Source organism: Hyperoodon ampullatus (genome assembly GCF_949752795.1).
Source record: "Hyperoodon ampullatus genome assembly, chromosome: 4".
NCBI classification, from domain to species: Eukaryota; Metazoa; Chordata; class Mammalia; order Artiodactyla; family Ziphiidae; genus Hyperoodon; species Hyperoodon ampullatus.
The window spans coordinates 25,496,051-25,513,311 of record NC_136917.1 but is presented as its reverse complement, the minus strand read 5'-3'; the positions used below and the strand labels follow the sequence as shown (position 1 = coordinate 25,513,311).

Genomic DNA, 17,261 nt, shown 5'->3' with positions numbered 1-17,261 from the left:
GCACGCCCGGGCGCGCTCCCGCACGGGGCCTCCGGGGGCGGAGCCAGGGGTGCGCCCGTGTGCGTGCGTGCGTGCGTGCGGCGGGGCCCGCGCCGCCGCCGCTTGGCCGCCGCGCGTCGGCCTAACTCCTCGGCGACTGCAAGCGTCGCCGCGGGGCACGTTGGGAAGTGGAGTCCCGCGCGCCGGCGCCGGCCCCGCCCGAGGAGGGGAGCGCGCGGATCGAGCCCTGTGCGTGCGCGTGCTGCGAGCGTGCGTGCGTGCGTGCGCGGCGGCACGGGGCGCGTGCGCGGCCGGGCGCTCGGGGCTAGGCACCGCGGGGCGCAGGCGCGGCTGCGGCTTCCTTGTTCAGTCTCGAGTGCGGGGCGGGGGCGCGCGTGGGGTCAGCCGTGGGAAGAGGCCACGCCCTCATCCCACCGGGCCGCGGGAGGCTTCGGCGCCACGTTCGGCTCCTGAGCCTAGACTGCTCCCGCTGCCCCCAGAAGACGATACCGACGGTCAGAGAGGCTCATTCACCTGCCCAAGGTCACTTACTCAAGGAAAGAACTGGAATCAAATCCAACAGTTGGCTGTAGATGCAATGATTATGAAAACACATTGAGTCCCTGCCATGTGCCAAGGATTGTCCTGCCCGCATTTGTCCACACCGGTGGTTTTCACCCACGGTGATTCAGCCTCCTTCTCCCCTCGGGGGACAATGAGCCATGTCTGGAGATACGGTTTTGGTTGTCACCACTGGAGGTGGGTGCTACTGGCATCTAGTGGGTGGAGGCTGGGGATGCTGCTAAATATCCTACAATGGGCAGGACAGTCCCTCCAGCAAAGAATAATCTGCCCAACACGTCAACACGGAAGGTGGAGAAACCCAGGTCTACACGGACCATAATAAAAGCTGACCTGAATGGTGTTGTCAGATGGCGCTTTGTGCTGCGTGGTGACTTTCCACTCACTTTCTCAGCCTCTTGGTAGCCTGACAATATAACTGATTCACCATAAAATGAAACAAATGTGAGGAATCAAGGAACCAGGTCACAGGCAAACAGTGTAACATAAAACATTTAAAATACACCTCACTTTGGCCACTTTACAGTTTGCAAAGCACATTGGCATCATCAGTCCCACCAGAGGAGAGTAACTCATTAGTCCCCATTCGCAGGTGAGAAGCAGAGACTCAGCAGAGGGGAAAGGAGTGGCCTCAGGTGGCATTGGGCAGGTGTTCTGTCTTCCCCCTGGGGGCTCTGTGAAGTTTTTCTGGTCAGAAGAAACCAGTAACACTTGAGGGGGGCGGGGGAGGCTGGCTCCCCACTGGGGGAGGGGCGGGGGAGCACGGCCCAAGTGCTCAGACAGACACGCCCTAGGCTGCTCACAGTGCACTATTAGAAGAGCAGAAAATTGGAAGCAACCCCCATGTCCATCCACTGGTGACAGGATAAATAACCACGAAGGGCGTGAATGACATGCACAGGATGTGGTCAAATGAAGGAAGGCAGACACAAACTGTTAAAAAGAAAATACTTTTAGGGCTTCCCTGGTGGTGCAGTGGTTGAGAGTCCACCTGCCGATGCAGGGTACGTGGGTTCGTGCCCTGGTCCGGGAAGATCCCACATGCTGCGGAGCGGCTAGGCCCGTGAGCCATGGCCGCTGAGCCTGCACATCCGGATCCTGTGCTCTGCAACGGGAGAGGCCACAACAGTGAGAGGCCTGCGTACCGCAAAAAAAAAAAAAAAAAAAGAAAATACTTTAAAAAATACAGACACATACCAGGGATAAAACAACAAGCAGCTATGTACCTGCCACTGAAACGAACGCATGTTAGCGTTTTTGTCACATTTGCTTCAGATCTTTTTAAAAAAATGAACTTGGCGGTTTGCTTTTCCCTCCTCCCCGTTCACTTCCTTCCTCCCACCCCAGGGCAAACAGTGGGACAAAAACGGGTATGTGCACACTTTTCTGAATTTACTCCTAACGTGGGTTCAGGCATACTCAATACACAGAATATAGTTTTTTTTTGTTTTTTGTTTTTTGTTTTTCAGTATGCGGGCCTCTCACTGTTGTGGCCTCTCCCGTTGCGGAGCACAGGCTCCGGACGCGCAGGCCCAGCGGCCATGGCTCACGGGCCTAGCCGCTCCGCGGCATGTGGGATCTTCCCAGACCGGGGCACGAACCCGTGTCCCCTGCATTGGCAGGCGGACTCTCAACCACTGCGCCACCAGGGAAGCCCCAGAATATAGTTTTGACTCTTTTTTTCATTGTGGTAAAATACACGTAACATACAAGTTATCGTTGTACCCTTTTAAAATGCACAGCTTGGTGGCATTAAGCACATTCACATTGCTGTGCAACCATCCCCACCATCATCTCCAGAACTTTCTCATCTTCCCAAACTGAAACTTGCGATGTTTGACTCCCCAGCCCCTCCCCCAGCCCCTGGCCCCCACCATCTACTTCCTGCCTCTGTGGATGTGACTCCTCCAGGGAGCCCCTGTGAGCGGAATCAGACAGTATTTGTCCTTTTTCATCTAGCTTATTTCACTGAGCATCGTGTTTTCAAGGTCCATCCACGTTGTAGCGAGTGTCAGTGCTTCACCACTTTTCATGGCTGAGTGATGCTCCCGTGCGTGGAGGGACCACATAGCGTTTATTCATCATCCGTTGATAGACACTTTGGTTGTTTCTACCCTTTGGCTATTGTGCATAATACTGCTAAGAACATGGATGTACAAATAAATGCCCATTTGGTCCCTTTTACTTTAAAACATAACTACATGTAACACTGTATATGCAGAAAACATACAGCCACATGGACATTGCCTGGCAGAGGAGAGACCTGGGCAGAGGGTAGGCATCATGGGGACCTTGTTCTGTCATAGCTGCCATGTGACTTGTAATTATGTCATGTACTTATTACTTATTCTTGTCCATCCCCTCAGTAGGCTATGAGCTCCAGAGGACTCAGGGCTGGGCCCCCTGAGGTGAGGAATTCAGTATGTGCTGAATAAATGGGTGAGTTTCACTTCCCAGGAAAGAGCTGTGGGCTGCTCTGTAAGGGGGGCTGGCAAGCTTTCTGCTCAGGGCCACACAGTAAATATGTTTGGCTTTGCCAGCCTTCAGGTCTCTGTGGCAATGAGTCTGTGCTGTTGTAATTGGAAAGTGCCAGAGTCCATATGTAAACAAGTGGTCCTGACTATAAACTTTATTTACAGACATGCCAGTATGACTGTTGTATAATTTTCACATGTCTCGAAATAGTCTTTTGATTTTTTTCAACCATTTAAAAATGTAAAAAGCAGGACTTCCCTGGTGGCCCAGTGGTTAAGACTTCCTGCTTCCCCTGCAGGAGACATGGGTTCAATCCCTGGTCAGGGAACTAAGATCCCACAAGCCTCGCAGCATGGCCAAAAAATAAATAAATTAATTAAAATGTAAAAAACATTCTTAGCTCACAGGCTGTATCAAAACCACAGAAGGGGAATGTGACCTGCAGGCCAGAGTTTGCCAACTCTATAATGTTAGAATGTTTTGATCAACTGTGTCCCTTTTCTAATCAGAAAATAAATATTTTCCTTCTTTTAAAACATCTTTTAAGACTATGGTCTGGAGTCAGGCACACCCCTGTTCCCATCCCCTCTGCCACTGATTTGCTGTGTGTCCTTGAGAAAGCCACCTTCCCTCTCTGAGTCCGGGTCTGCAAACTGCAGATAGCAGCAGCACACGCGCGCTAGACTCTCTTGAGAAAAATGGACACAATGAATAACCACGTGTCGGTAACTCATTTGAAGACATCAGCTGGGCAAGAGTGGTCACTCCATTGAGAGAAGAGGACCCCAGCCAAGGCTGGAACAGAGACCCCTTGGCTGAGTCGCCATCCAGATTGCGCCATGCCCTCAGCAACTCTTGGGGATAGAGTCCAGGCTGCATGTAGGCAACCACTGGGAGGTGGCAGCTTGGCCAGACACGGGCGGTTCCTTATCTCCTGGGCACCAAAGCTGCAGGAAAGGATCCCAGTTGACCACCGCCTCAGCTTCCTCTTAGCGTCTGTATGGGCAGTAGCCTCTGAGACTGACCCCTACTTCTTGATATTCATAGCCTCCTGGGATTCCCTACCCTTGTGTACCTGGCTTCTAACCTGTAGGATACGGCCAGGGTGAGGGGATGTCCTTCTGTGATCAGATGACAAATGGTTCTGACTTCCGTCTTGCTAGAAGCAAGTTGTCACTTCAGGGAGGCCCGCATGGCCAGGGACTGAATGGAGTCAACAGCCAGTGAACAAGCCTGGAAGCGGACGCCTTCCCCACCTCTGGGTGACACCTTGACAGCCGCCTTGCCAGAGGTTGTGAAACACAGGACCTGGCTAGGCTAAGCTGCACCTGGATTCCTGACCCACCGAAAAATGATAAACATGTGCTGCTTTAAGTGGCTGCATTTGGGGCAATTTGTTACATAGCAGTAGCTAATGAATACAGCCTGCCTTCTGTCTCGGGCCGGGCATTCCAGGGCATTGCTTGAGTTGGGTGACAGTAGTGAGTGCCACCTGTTTACGTGGGTGGCCCAAGGATGCTGGCATAAGGATGCCTGCAAAGCCCCCGCCACAGTAACCAGGACAGCTGTAAGGAAACTAGACAACACGAATTCACATGGGCTCACGAATTCAGCGTGAGCCCAGCCCTGGTGCCTGGTGACATCTACTCATCCTGCCTCCACCTGAGGGTCTCATGGAATCCGTGCTGTCCCATCCAGACCACATTAGACCCAATGTGCCCTCAGGAGTCATCAAGCATTTTGTGTGCCAGGCGGGTCGGACAGACAATATAACCATGAAGAAATACCTTCGGTGAGTGAAATACCAAAGAGAGGTACTGAGAGATGAAACAGCTTCAAATGGGCCATACCCAGCCTGGGGGGACCCGGGGGGCCTCCCAGAGGAGGTGTGGGCTCGGGCATGAACCAGAAAAAGAAGGAGACCAGGCCAGGAGAGAGGAGAAGCTGTCCAGGCAGAGGGGAGAGCGTGTGCAAAGGCCCAGGGGCAGGAGGGACACTGGAGCTCTGCAGGGTGTGGGAAGGGCCACGGGGAGGACTCTGGAGCCACGTTAAGGCTGTGAGCAGCCATCCAGAGGTGGAAACAGAAGGGCGGGGCTGCCTGGGTTCAAACTCTGTGACCTCAGCCTCTCGGGGCCTCAGTTTCCCCACGTGTTCACTGGGATGTGAAAAACACTTGGCCCAGATGGGGTGTTCCAGTCTCACAGCCGGTGGCCCCCTGTGTGCAGATAGATGGGAAGGGGAAGTCATGTTTCAGAACCTGGAGGAAACCCCAGCTCGCCTTGGGGGCTGGTCTCAGCGTGGCCAGCAGAGGACACAGTGACCCCCAGGGCTGCTGTGGGGCAAGGCTTTAGGGGTGGGCGCTGCAGGGCTGCCCCGCCTGCCGTCCTGGGCTGGAGGGCCCGGAGACCACTGGGGTGGGTATTTCAGTCCCAGCACTGGAGGCCCCTGTGCGCTGAGCCCCTCATCAGGCCCCTGGGGTCTGAGGTGACCTGGGGGGTGAGGTGAGCTCAGGAAAGGAGAGAGGCAGCCCCACACAGGAGTCGGAGTGGGGTTTATCAGGGGTTCCCACACCCCGCCCTCCCGGCCATGAGATTACCCGCTTTGCCTCTGGAGCCTCAGTTTCCCCACCTGTAAAATGAGGACGATAGAAGAAACCACTGCAGCGCTTCTGAAGATTAAGTGATTGTATTTATTTATTCTATTTATTTTGGCCGCGCCATGCAGCTTGTGGCATCTTAGATGCCGGACCCGCGCCCTGGGCGGTGAAAGCGCAGCGTCCTAACCACTGGACCGCCAGGGAATTCCCTAAGTGATTTTATATACTTAAGGCACTTCCAACCGTGTCTGGAAAATCCTTAGACCCTCACACCCCGGCAAGGAGGGGGCTATTGACGCGGTGGTGACAGACGAGGAAACCGAGGCAGGAAAGCGACTGGCTGAGGACTCCGAGGGCTCGCTGCTCTGGTGCCGAGTCCGCCCGCCAGGCGCTGGCGGCCCGGGAGGCGGGGGCGTCGTGGGGGTCCGGGAGACAGTGGGGGGCCGCCTTCCCCGCCGCGGCCGCTAGGGGCCGCGCGGGCCGCCGGGCAGTGCGCTCGCGCCCCGCCCCCGCCCCGCCTCCCGTCCGCCCCCTGCCCAGAAGGCCCTGCAGGGACGCGGCCGTTCCCTCCCCAGCTCCCGGGGCGCGCCGTCCAGCCGCAGCATGAGCGCCTCCGCTGCGACCCCTATCTTCGCACCCGGAGAGAACTGCAGCCCCGCGTGGCAGGCGGCGCCCGCGGCTTACGACGCGTCGGACACGCACCTGCAGATCCTGGGCAAGCCGGTGATGGAGCGCTGGGAGACCCCCTACATGCACGCGCTGGCGGCCGCCGCCGCCTCCAGAGGTAGCCCCCGCCGAGCACGCGGTGTCGACCGAGGCTGGGGCCGTTGGGACCCGGCGCCCGCCCGCTCTCCAGCGACGTGGCGGAACCTCGGCGCTCCTCTCTTTCCTCGCCTGGAAAACGGGGCCGCTCGCGAGGGCAGCGGGATAGTCCTGGGGCGCTGCGGGCGCCCTGAGTACCGGGAGCCCTCTCTTCGGGGGACACCGAGGCCCCGACCCCGGGAAGGGGTCGGGCTGGGTCGGGGGATGGGTTCTCAGACGCGGAACTCAGCCGCCCGGACCCCGCCCGAGGTCGAAGACAGGGGAGGGGCGGCCTGGCGAGGTGCTGCCCAGGCCCACGTGGGTAATGTTCCTGCCCAGGAGTCGCGGGAGGCCCTGCCCTGGCTAAGAATAGCTCTGGTAAAGCTGAGGCCTGGAGACAGCTGTCGGGGGTGGCCCTGCACCTGGTGTCAGAGCCCGCGGGGTGCCGAGGGCTCCCCCCACGACCCCCAGAGGCCGGGCGCCCACCTCTGGGCCTCTGTGTTCCCACCTGGCAAATGGGCACAGCCAGTGTCCCTGCACGGTTAGGGCGTTTCTCCCCTCCTCTTTGACCCAAAGGGGCTCGACCCCCGCCCCTCACTGTTCCAGGCCTGGGCCTTGAATCCTGGTCCTTCCTTGCCCTTACTGTGTAGACTTGTTTGTTGGGGGGGCAGGGGACGCTACCCAAATCAGGAGATAAGCGCCCTCAGTGCAAACAGCATGGGCCAGGGCTCAAAGTGCAGGGTCTGCCCTGCCCCGTAGTCCAGCCCAGAAGCCGCCGTCCATGGCCTCCCCGGCAGGCCACCCTCTCTGGCTACTGGCCCCGGGCCCACGCTGTTCCCTCTCAGGGCTGCTGTGTTCTGTCCCACCCCCCACCTTTGCTCTGCCAACCGGTCGCTCCTAGTGGCAGTCGTTTCTCTCTGCCAAGGCCCTGCCCCCGCACCCCCTCCTCCAAGCAGCCTCCCCAGCCCCACCCAGTGTGTAAGGCGTGGGCTCTCTGTCTGCCCAGGGGGCCGGGTGTTGGAGGTGGGCTTTGGCATGGCCATCGCAGCTACGAAGGTGCAGGAGGCCCCCATCGACGAGCACTGGATCATCGAGTGCAATGAGGGCGTCTTCCAGCGGCTCCAAGACTGGGCCCCGCGGCAGCCGCACAAGGTGCCCGCCTCTGCCCGAGGTCCCGCTCCTCACGCTCCTTAGGGGGAAGGCCCTGCCCTCGGAGTGGGTTGGGGACCTGGGGTGGCCGCAGACATGGGGGAGGTGGTCTTCTCTCTTGGGAGTTCCTCTGCCCCCTCCCTTGCAACAGGTGGAGAAGTCCTGGGCCCCCTTTGACCCCCAGCCTTCTCTTTCTTTCTCCCCTGTGCCAAGGTGGTTCCCTTGAAAGGCCTGTGGGAGGAGGTGGCGCCCACCCTGCCAGACAGTCACTTCGATGGTGAGGGGCTCTGGGCACTGGGCGGGGGGCCTCTGCCTGGATTGCCAGCCCCTCCTTTGCCCACTTCTGAAGCACACATGCCTTGATGTGTCACTGGGGTGGCAGAGCCCGGGGGGCAGGCATGGACACACATACAGGAGCCTGGCACTCAGGTGTGTGGACACCTCAAGAACGACCGGATGGGACACAACTCGTAGGGGCAGCTGCAGCATAGCGAACTCTGGGTTCCCGGCCGCCTCAACTTGCAGCTAGCATCCTGACCACGTGGCTTCTGTCCTCCCGAGCAGGGATCCTGTATGACACATACCCGCTGTCTGAGGAGACCTGGCACACGCACCAGTTCAACTTCATTCGGGTAGGATCGCTTGTGGTGGGACGGGGTCTGCCAGCCCTAAGGTGGGGGTCAGCCCAGTGGGCGCACCTGCCGTCCACACAGGAGGCACCTCTCCTTCTGCCATTCCCCTGACCTGGTGGGAGGCCCGCTGGGAACGCCTCTGCCCATCCCCACCCCCTCCTGACCACTGTCCCCCCAACCCCGGCCAGGACCATGCCTTCCGCCTGCTGAAGCCGGGGGGCGTCCTTACTTACTGCAACCTCACCTCCTGGGGGGAGCTGATGAAGTCCAAGTACTCGGACATCACCACCATGTTCGAGGTGCCGCAGCCTGGGCGCTCCCTGCCCCGCCCCACGCCCCACCCCCGGCAGCGACTTTGGGTGGGGAGGCAGCTGGGGTCACCTGAGACCTGGGGAGGGTCCCTTGCCTCTGGCCCTGGGGGCTCATCTCTTGGGTGGACTCTGAGCCTCCACTTGTAAATTAGGAGAGGTTTCTCCCTAGCTCAAGGACCTTAGATGGCTCCCCAGTGCCCTCAGGATACAGGGATTCAGCCCAAGGTCCCCAGCAGCATCCCTTCACTCTGCCCTCGTCCACCCAGGGTGCATCTTTATGGGTCTAGCCACCCCTTGTCTTGGGCCTTTGCCCACTCGGTTCCCTCTGCCTGCGAGGACGTGCGGGTGAGCAGCCTGGTGATACCCCATGACAGCCAGGAAGCTGTGTATGGACACCCGGCGATTCCCACCCAGACCTGGGCTTCAGCATTTTCTTAGCAGCCCCGCCCAGCCCCAAGGGCCTTGGCACTTGTAGGGGTGGCTGGCAGGGTGTCTCCTGAGGCCCCAGGGCCCTGGAGGTGACTCGGCACCTCCCTCTGGCCAGGAGACACAGGTGCCAGCCCTGCTGGAAGTGGGCTTCCGGCCAGAGAACATCCACACACGGGTCATGGAGCTGGTCCCACCAGCCGACTGCCGCTATTACGCCTTCCCGCAGATGATCACGCCTCTGGTCACCAAGCACTGAGCCCACTGGGCCCACCGGCTCAGCTGCCCACGCCACACTGAGGGCTCTGGGCTTCAGGAACCCCTAACCCCCAGACCCCTACTGAGCGCCTTCGTGGCCAGGAGTGCAGGCTCTGGCCCCTCGGCCCTGGTCCAGACCCACACCAGCCACATGACATCAGCAAGCTTCCCTAACCTTCTCTGCAAGGGGACGACCACTACTTTCCTACCATGGTCCTGAGAATGAAATAAACACTAACACTGGGTTTAGCCAATCAGCCTGAGGACACAAACGTGTGCTTGCTTTACTCTTCCTGCCCCTCCAAAAAAAAGTGAAAGGAAAGAAACCTGTTAAATTGACCACTGAGACAGTGGCTATACCGAAGTTTCTGATCCTGCCTCTGACCCCCCTGCCGTGCCCACTGAAGACACTGCCAATTTGTCACCCATGGCCCCTCCCGCTCTCCCCCTGGTGGGCAGCTGGGGTCCCCAGAGGAGGTGGAACTAGGTCAGGACCTCATAGCAGGTGGCAGCCCCAAGGCCCAGACCCTCTGGTCCCACCCCGTCAGGCTGCACCACGATGCCTCGCTCTGAGTCGACGCCCCTCCAGCCCCAGCACAGGGACACCCTGGCTCCGTCCGCCCTGGACCCTGGTGCCCAGCTGGTCGCCGTGGTGTCGTCTGCTTCACTCTGACCCGCTCTTGGATGCGTCCACTCCCCTCCTTCATGGGTGGGGCCTCCCACTGGGCCACGCTGGGCCCGGCTGTCCACTCCAGGGGTCTCGGCATCTCCATGCACAAGAGACAGGCCTGACCCCGCCAAGCAGCACTCGCTCCGCCCACCTCCCAGGCCCCCACCCCGGCCCCCACACCACATGGAGCAGGGGCAGTCAGGCAGGTTTATCGGGTTTATTGACCACCTCTGGGGTAACGGCGCAGACGCCGCAGGGCGGCCAGGTGGCGGCACTACCTGCGGTACCAGATCTGGAGCCTCTTCTCACGCTTGATCTTCTTCTGCAGCTGCAGGATGCCATAGAGCAGGGCCTCGGCCGTGGGCGGGCAGCCTGGGGGCGGTGACTCCTCAGTCTTCCTGCCCTTCCCCCTCCCCTCCGCTCTGCTCCAGGTGGAGGCAACCAGGCCACTTCCCAGGGTGGAGAGGCTCAAGACAGGGCTCTGCCCCAGCAGCCCGTTAGGTCTGCACCAAGAGAGCTGGGGGGCTTGGCCCATCACGGGAAAGGAGCCAGAGGGGGGCAGGGTGGGCAGCTGCTGACCCCAGGGCTGACCTCCCAGCCAGGATGAGGGAGGCCTGGGCTACCCCTCCCAGGCCGAGCTGCCCTGGCCCTCCCGCCACATGACCCGGCTCAGGACCCGGGAGGACAATGTGGGCTGCCTGCCAAACCCCAGGCCACGCCAGCGTCTGGTGAGGACCCTTGGAAAGGAATGGGGGCAGACTCTTCAGACTAGGAGACCCTCCAGAGACAGTGGGGGAGAAAGGCTGCGGTGTCACTCTTATTCTTGGACCCAAATCTGCTTATTCTTAAAAGGGGGCGAGCTGTCTCAGGGCTGTGGGGATTCTGTGAATCGGGTGAGGGCCGCGTGGGCACCACCTGGGGGCTCACCTGGGACGTAGATGTCCACGGGCACAATACGGTCGCAGCCCCGCACCACAGAATAGGAGTAGTGGTAGTAGCCGCCTCCGTTGGCGCAGCTGGTGGGGAGGGGAGCGCCAGTCGTGAGAGCCTCTCCAGCGACCCCGGCCTCCGTCCCTCCTCGCAGCCCCCCAACCCGCACCCCCTTCCAACCTCAAGCAGGTGCCAGGCGGTCAGGAAAGGGCAAAACTGGGACACAAGTCACAAGAAAGACAGCGGCCACCTGAGACCTTCTGTGGGACCGGGCAGGACAGAAACAAACAGTGGGACTGTGAACAGACGCTCAGTGAGAGAAGCCAGACGTGAAAGGACACAGCGTGTGATTCCATTGATGGGAAACGTCCAGAACAGGCCAGTCCACAGACAGAGAGTGGGTTCCTGGTTGTCAGGGGCTGGGGGAGGGGGTGGGGAGTGACTGCTGATGGGGACAGGGCTTCTATTGGGGTGATGGAATGCTCTGGAATTAGATAGAGATGATGATTACACAACACTAAGAATGCATTAAAATCCACAAAATTGTACGTTTTGAAAGGGTAAACTTTGTAGTATGTGAATTCTACCTCAACCAAAAAAGTCAGGTGACTAAATGGCTTTTAATGATATGGAGAAATGAGGTGCTGGCTAGACGGTGAGGAGGCTGCAACGCCCCCCCGAGCAGGACGTCCTTCCTGTGGTCATAACACAGAGAGACAGAACGAAACTGGACAGGCTGTTGGGGTGGGGGAGTGACTATAACAGGACAGAAGGGGACGTTCTGGACAACCCCGATCAGAAAGCAGCACAGAAGCGAGACTGGAAGAGACAAGCCAGCATGTCACCGGCGTGTCTGTTGCTGGAGTCCCCGCCCCGCTGGGCACTCACCTCCCCATAGACACGACATAGCGAGGTTCTGGCATCTGGTCATAGACCTGGAAGAGACGGGGGTCTGCGTGCAGCTCGAGCCTGGTGGGGGGGGGCTGGGAGGAGGGAGAGGGGAGGGGGAGGGGAGGGTGGGGTTGACGGTGGGGCCCACCTTGCGGAGCGCGGGGGCCATCTTGTTGGTGAGCGTCCCAGCCACGATCATCACGTCGGACTGGCGGGGGCTGGCGCGGAAGACCACACCAAAGCGGTCCATGTCGTAGCGGGGCGCTGCCATATGCATCATCTCCACGGCGCAGCAGGCCAGGCCAAAGGTCATGGGCCACAGGGAGCTCTGCAGGGCGGGGCAGTCGGCCCGTGAGTGGACAAGTGGCCCACCGTGTTTAAAGAAATTGGACGATTTCACATAGAAAAATCTGTTTCTAGCCTTTTCTGGGCCCTGCCCACAGCAAACCATGTGACCTCCAGACCCTGAAGGCCGCCCTGGACACTGGTCATCGGCCTGAGCCTGATGCCCCAGCCCAGGACTGTGTGACAGGAGGGCCAATTGAGTTAGGCCCGTGGGTCTGCACTTCCAGCAGCCACATTACCAAAAAGAAAAACAGACAAAAATAAAACTAAGTGTGGGCTTCCCTGGTGGCGCAGTGGTTGAGAGTCCGCCTGCCGATGCAGGGAACATGGGTTCGTGCCCCGGTCCGGTCTGGGAAGATCCCACAGGCTGCGGAGTGGCTAGGCCCGTGAGCCATGGCCGCTAAGCCTGTGCGTCCGGAGCCTGTGCTCCGCAAGGGGAGGCCACAGCAGCAGTGAGAGGCCCGCGTACCGCAAAAAAATAAATAAATAAATAAATAAAACCAAGTGTGATTAGCTTTAATAATATAGTCCATATAACCCAGCATATCCTAAATCCCAGCCTCCAACATGGGCACTTGCTGCTCTGAGTGCCCAGTGGCCATACACAGCACAGATCTAGACCCTGGGGCTCAGCACCCTGGAGGGTCTTGTTCCCAACACCGCCTGGACTCAAAGTGCCAATTCCTTCAGGAAGCCCTCCTGGATGCCCTCTGACTTCCCTCCATCCTTTGGTGCCCAATATCGCCCCTGCCCCCACCCCCACCCCAAAGCTGTTCTCCACCAGAGCTTTCTCTGCTTGTCTGTGTCCAGTCTGGGATCTGGCCAAGGTCCCTGCTGCCCTGTGGATGTCCCAATTCAGGTGACAGGGCTCGGGTCACACAGCAGGCAAGGGCTGCCCAACACAGCAGGGCCATGACTCCACAGCGCACGGCCACAGCGACCATCGCCGCCCTGGAGCTGTGGGCCTGGAGGGACACTCGCTGTGGACTCGCTGGTCGCACACAGACACCAAGACAGCACCAGCCCGCCCGTCAATGGGGGACTGTTACCCAGCCGGGCGCCCCGAGAGCACTGAAAGGAACCACTGTCCTGGGACAAAGGACACATGTCCGGGGGGAGACACGGACAAGCACGTGAGCACGCAGACTGTCCCACGGCCTATGTGGGGGTGGGGTGGGGGATTAGGATATTTGCTGGGAAGGAGCTATTATTTCCATCATGTATTTCCAGTTAAAAACGTGGGTTTTGTGTTAAGAGAGAAAAGAGAGGAATGAACAGAAGATGGAAGAAGAACAGGAGGGAGGTGGCTCATCTTCTCTGGGGGCCAATGCGGGGGGCAGGGAGCACCGAGGGAAGTCAGGCCAGGAACTGCTGGGGGCAGGGCAGGGGTCCTGAGACAGAATCAAAGCCACAGGTCCCCACACGGAGGGGCCCTGGGGGAGTCCGGCCCACTCCATAGCCATGGGAGTGTGGCTGAGCAGCCAGAGGGGGCCCCACAGATGCAGAAGGGGAGGGGCTCACCCGGCGGGCCCAGTTAATGAGGTCGTCCAGCTTGGCCACCACATACTCGCCCCGGCTGCTGGGAAGGGCGGCGGGTTTGGGGACCACGGCTCCGGCCTGGGACACAGCGGGGTGGGTGCTGGGCATGGGACACAAAGCAAGGGGAGGTGTCAGCCAGGCAGGTATCCCCGGCCTGGCCTAGCCCAGAGCAGCCTCTCAGAGGGCAGGACAAAGCCGTGGTCACAGTGGGTCCCCAGAGCAGCACTGGGAGTAGCCGTGAGGCCAGGTCTGCAGTAGCCCTGTGCCCTGGCCTGGGGCAGGACATGTCTGCCCAACACCAGAGTGAAAGATGGTGTGGACAGGCCTCTACCGCCTCACTGAGGCTCAGCAGGACCCTGTCCTCTCGGGAACTGTTTCCCCGTCTGGAAAACAGGCTCAGCTGACATACTCTTTAGCAAGGGCCCTCCTGGTCTGGAGTTGTGCAGCCATTGGCCTGGGCGCACAGGGCCAGGCTGGACAGGACTCTGAGGGCAGGGACCCCCTCACATACCCCGCTGGGTGGTGGGAGTGCCCCGGAGTTGCCACGGGCTGCTGCTGTGCTGGGGTGGGGGGATGGGGGGACTTCAGGGTGTGTGGGCTCCCGGGAAGGACGACCTCACCTGCTCGGGCTGTCAGCAGCCGAGGTCGGATGGACCCCGCGCACCTGCAGAGCTGCGCCCACGCCGGAGCTGCGGGGAGACAGACCGCCCATGACTAGGAGCCCAGGGCGCCCCAACACGCTGTGACAGGGTTACCCCGGGGCCAGGATGGGGAAACTGACCAGGGGGTCTAACCCAGCCCACCGCCGGTTTTCGTAAATAAAGTTTTATTGACACATAACCACACCTATTCACCTCCTTGGTGTCTGGGACTGTTTTTACAGAGGCAGAGCCAAAAACGTTTACCATTTGGCCCTTTACGGAAAAAAAATCTGCTGATCCCTGGTCTAGAGAGTGCCTGGTTTTCATTTGATACTTCCCTCATTTTCCCCGTCTTCCCTTTGCTTTGCAGTGAGTGTGTACTTTATTCGTAGGAAAAAGGCTTTATCAAAACAAACTCAGCCCAAATCCGAGGGCCTGGCAGCCACCTGCCTTCCTGTCCCAAGGAGGCCTACACGGGGCTGCCATCAGAGCAAACATGCTGAATGCCTTTCGTGCGCCACATAGCGACTGGGCTCTGAGGGTACTAGGGCAGGCAGACGTGGGGCTGGATGCCAGACGGCCCCTGGCCTGGTGCTGATGGAGGGCCCGCCCGGACCTGAGGCCCCCTGAAAGTCCCCTCTGAGCCCCTCCCTGCCAGGGCCTCACTGCGGGGTGTCAGGATCAGAGATGCAGACACGCAGGCAGGAGGGCAGGCAGGCAGGCAGGCACTCACCGAAGAGCAAGGATCCCACGGAGCAGGCCGGGAGCTGCAGAAAGAACCACAGGGTGGGGGCAGTGAGTTGTGGCAGCACCAGAGGCCACAAACGGCCCAGAGGGTCCAGCCTCCAGGTGTTTGCCCGTCAGGCCGCCCACGTGGTGCGCCCACCCTCTCACCCTCAGTCTATCTACATTCCATTTAACAAACAATTGATAAAGAGCAATCTTTCAGGGGAATTCCCTGGTGGTCCAGTGGTTAGGGCTGCACGCTTCCACTGCAGAGAGCCTGGGTTCGATCCCTGGTCGGGGAGCTAAGATCCCGCAAACCGCAAGGTGTAGCCAAAAAAAAAAACAAAAACAAAACCCACAACAGTGATCTTTCAGAATGTGAACCAGACAGTGTCATTCCCCTGCTTCCAACCCCACACTCCACGTCAGAGCCACCTTCCCTTTCCTCAGGAATGTCAGTGTCCCTCCTGTCTCAGAGCCTTTGCACTTGCTGTCCCCTCTGCCTGGAGCACCCCTCTCATGGGGCAGCTTTCAGCTCAAATGCCTGGGTCTACACTAGCTCCCCAGGCCCTCTAGATCCTGTCACCCTGTTCTATCTCTAGCCACATGTCCTCCTGTGGCGCCTGCCTCCCCCTGATGCTAGGGCTTCCCTGGGTTCCCCAGTGTCTGTCTCGGCCTTGGCTCAGCCTGACAGGCATGAGTCAAGTCAAGAAACCCATAGACATCAGCGAGGCTCCAAGCCCTGGGCTGGGAGTTCCGGGGTTTCAGAGGCTGGGCAAGGAGTCCAGGTTAATAGCCCAGCCCCGGACTCTTGTGCAAGCTGCCCCTCTCTGAGCCTCAGCTCCCCCAACTGAAAATGTAGGGCTTTGGGTAATCTCACAGCACAGTAAATGCCCTTCACCTCCAAGGTGAGGGGATTCCAGCCTCTGGACCAGACATTCTTAGCAAGGGGCCGCTGGTGAGGATTCAGCAGACTGGTGAGCTTGCACGGGAAAGAAAAATACCCTCTTTATTGTCACCAACGTCTTACTGAAAATTGGCCTTTCCTTAAAACCTGAGTGTAGCCAAAACCACAGCAGTATTAGCGAGACCGAGGCTTTTCACCAACAGAAATGACAGTGGTTTCCTAACCCCGACATAGAGGCTGCAGCCAACTGTGTGTAAAGGAACGTGTCCACTTCTCACTCCTTCAAAGTCACAGCAGTAGGCAGATCCGCCACTAAACCTTGGCTTTCCAGGCATGAATAATGAAGCACCCGGACTGCGAACTGAGCCCCGGTTCCCAAACAGTATCCTGGCAACTGTCAGTATAACCGCTTTCCTTTGCAACCCTGTGAATTCATCCTATGCGTTTAATCGCTAATCGGAGGGAAGGTCCCCAGAGCAGCCAGGGTTTGGACGCCTTCTCTGGGGGTGACCGTCCCCTTCCCGGGGTGGCAGGGTGCCCCGGGGTCGCGTCCCTGCCCGGCCAGGCCGCGTGACCACCAGCGGTTCCAGCCGCTCTCTGGGCCTCTGTTTCCTCGGATGTCGGGGCTGCTGCCCCCTCTCCGCCTCCTCCCGGAAACTTCAAGGGCAGCATACCGGGCCGAGCCTGGGTCCCTCCGGCTCCCGCCCCGGCCCCCTCCCGAGGCTGGGAGCCTGCGTCGCCCTCGGCCTCCGCTTGCAAGCGGCCGGGCGGAAAGGCGCCCGGAGCGACCCAAGCCCCGACCCCGCCGCCCCGACCCCGCCGCCCCGACCTGCTCACCCGCCAGCGCCGCCATCTTGGCCTCGGCCTTCGGACAACCTCTATGGTCCGTCCTCTTCAGAGCTCCGGGTCCCCGGGGCCGTCGGCCAAAGTGCCTCGGCTCGTGCTCGGAAAACGGAACTCGGGCGGGAACGTTCCGCCTCTGTGGAATCCCCCCCACCGCGCGCCGCCGGACGCCCCACGCGGGATAGAAGGATACGGAAGTGCGCGGGGAGGGTCGTAAGAAAAGAAGGCGAGCCGTCCCCTCTCTTCTTACCCGGGGAAGGAAAAGCACAAGGCCGTCCCTGGGTGGGCTCGAACCACCAACCTTTCGGTTAACAGCCGAACGCGCTAACCGATTGCGCCACAGAGACGGTGCTGAAGCCTGCTTCCAGGCGCGACCCTACGAGGCATGCGCGGCCCGCAGGGGCGGCCCGAGCTGCGCCTGCACGCGAGCGGCTCAGCGTGGGGCGGAGTCGGGGGCGGGGGCAACCCCCTGCTGCGTAGCCGAAATAGCTCAGTTGGGAGAGCGTTAGACTGAAGATCTAAAGGTCCCTGGTTCGATCCCGGGTTTCGGCAGACATTTT

General features: G+C 59.7%; 2 protein-coding genes across 2 annotated transcripts; one reads left to right on the top strand and one right to left on the bottom strand.

Annotated features, from left to right (window-relative positions):
- Window positions 1–6,235: 6,235 nt before the first annotated feature.
- GAMT (guanidinoacetate N-methyltransferase) lies at window positions 6,236–9,462 on the top strand (the record flags this gene model as incomplete). The annotated part of the gene is made up of 6 exons (XM_079703368.1): window positions 6,236–6,416; window positions 7,440–7,585; window positions 7,796–7,859; window positions 8,147–8,214; window positions 8,403–8,513; window positions 9,070–9,462. 6 exons carry the CDS (start codon window positions 6,236–6,238, stop codon window positions 9,208–9,210), a joined length of 711 nt encoding a protein of 236 aa, XP_079559494.1. The 3' UTR covers window positions 9,211–9,462.
- A 620-nt stretch (window positions 9,463–10,082) lies between these two features.
- On the bottom strand, window positions 10,083–16,717 carry NDUFS7 (NADH:ubiquinone oxidoreductase core subunit S7). The gene is made up of 8 exons (XM_079703478.1): window positions 16,696–16,717; window positions 14,959–14,992; window positions 14,205–14,273; window positions 13,567–13,684; window positions 11,849–12,028; window positions 11,698–11,744; window positions 10,807–10,895; window positions 10,083–10,251 (listed from the first exon to the last, which is right to left on the bottom strand). The coding sequence occupies exons 1-8, from the start codon at window positions 16,709–16,711 to the stop codon at window positions 10,154–10,156; spliced, it is 651 nt and encodes a 216-aa protein (XP_079559604.1). The 5' UTR covers window positions 16,712–16,717; the 3' UTR covers window positions 10,083–10,153.
- Window positions 16,718–17,261: the final 544 nt, after the last annotated feature.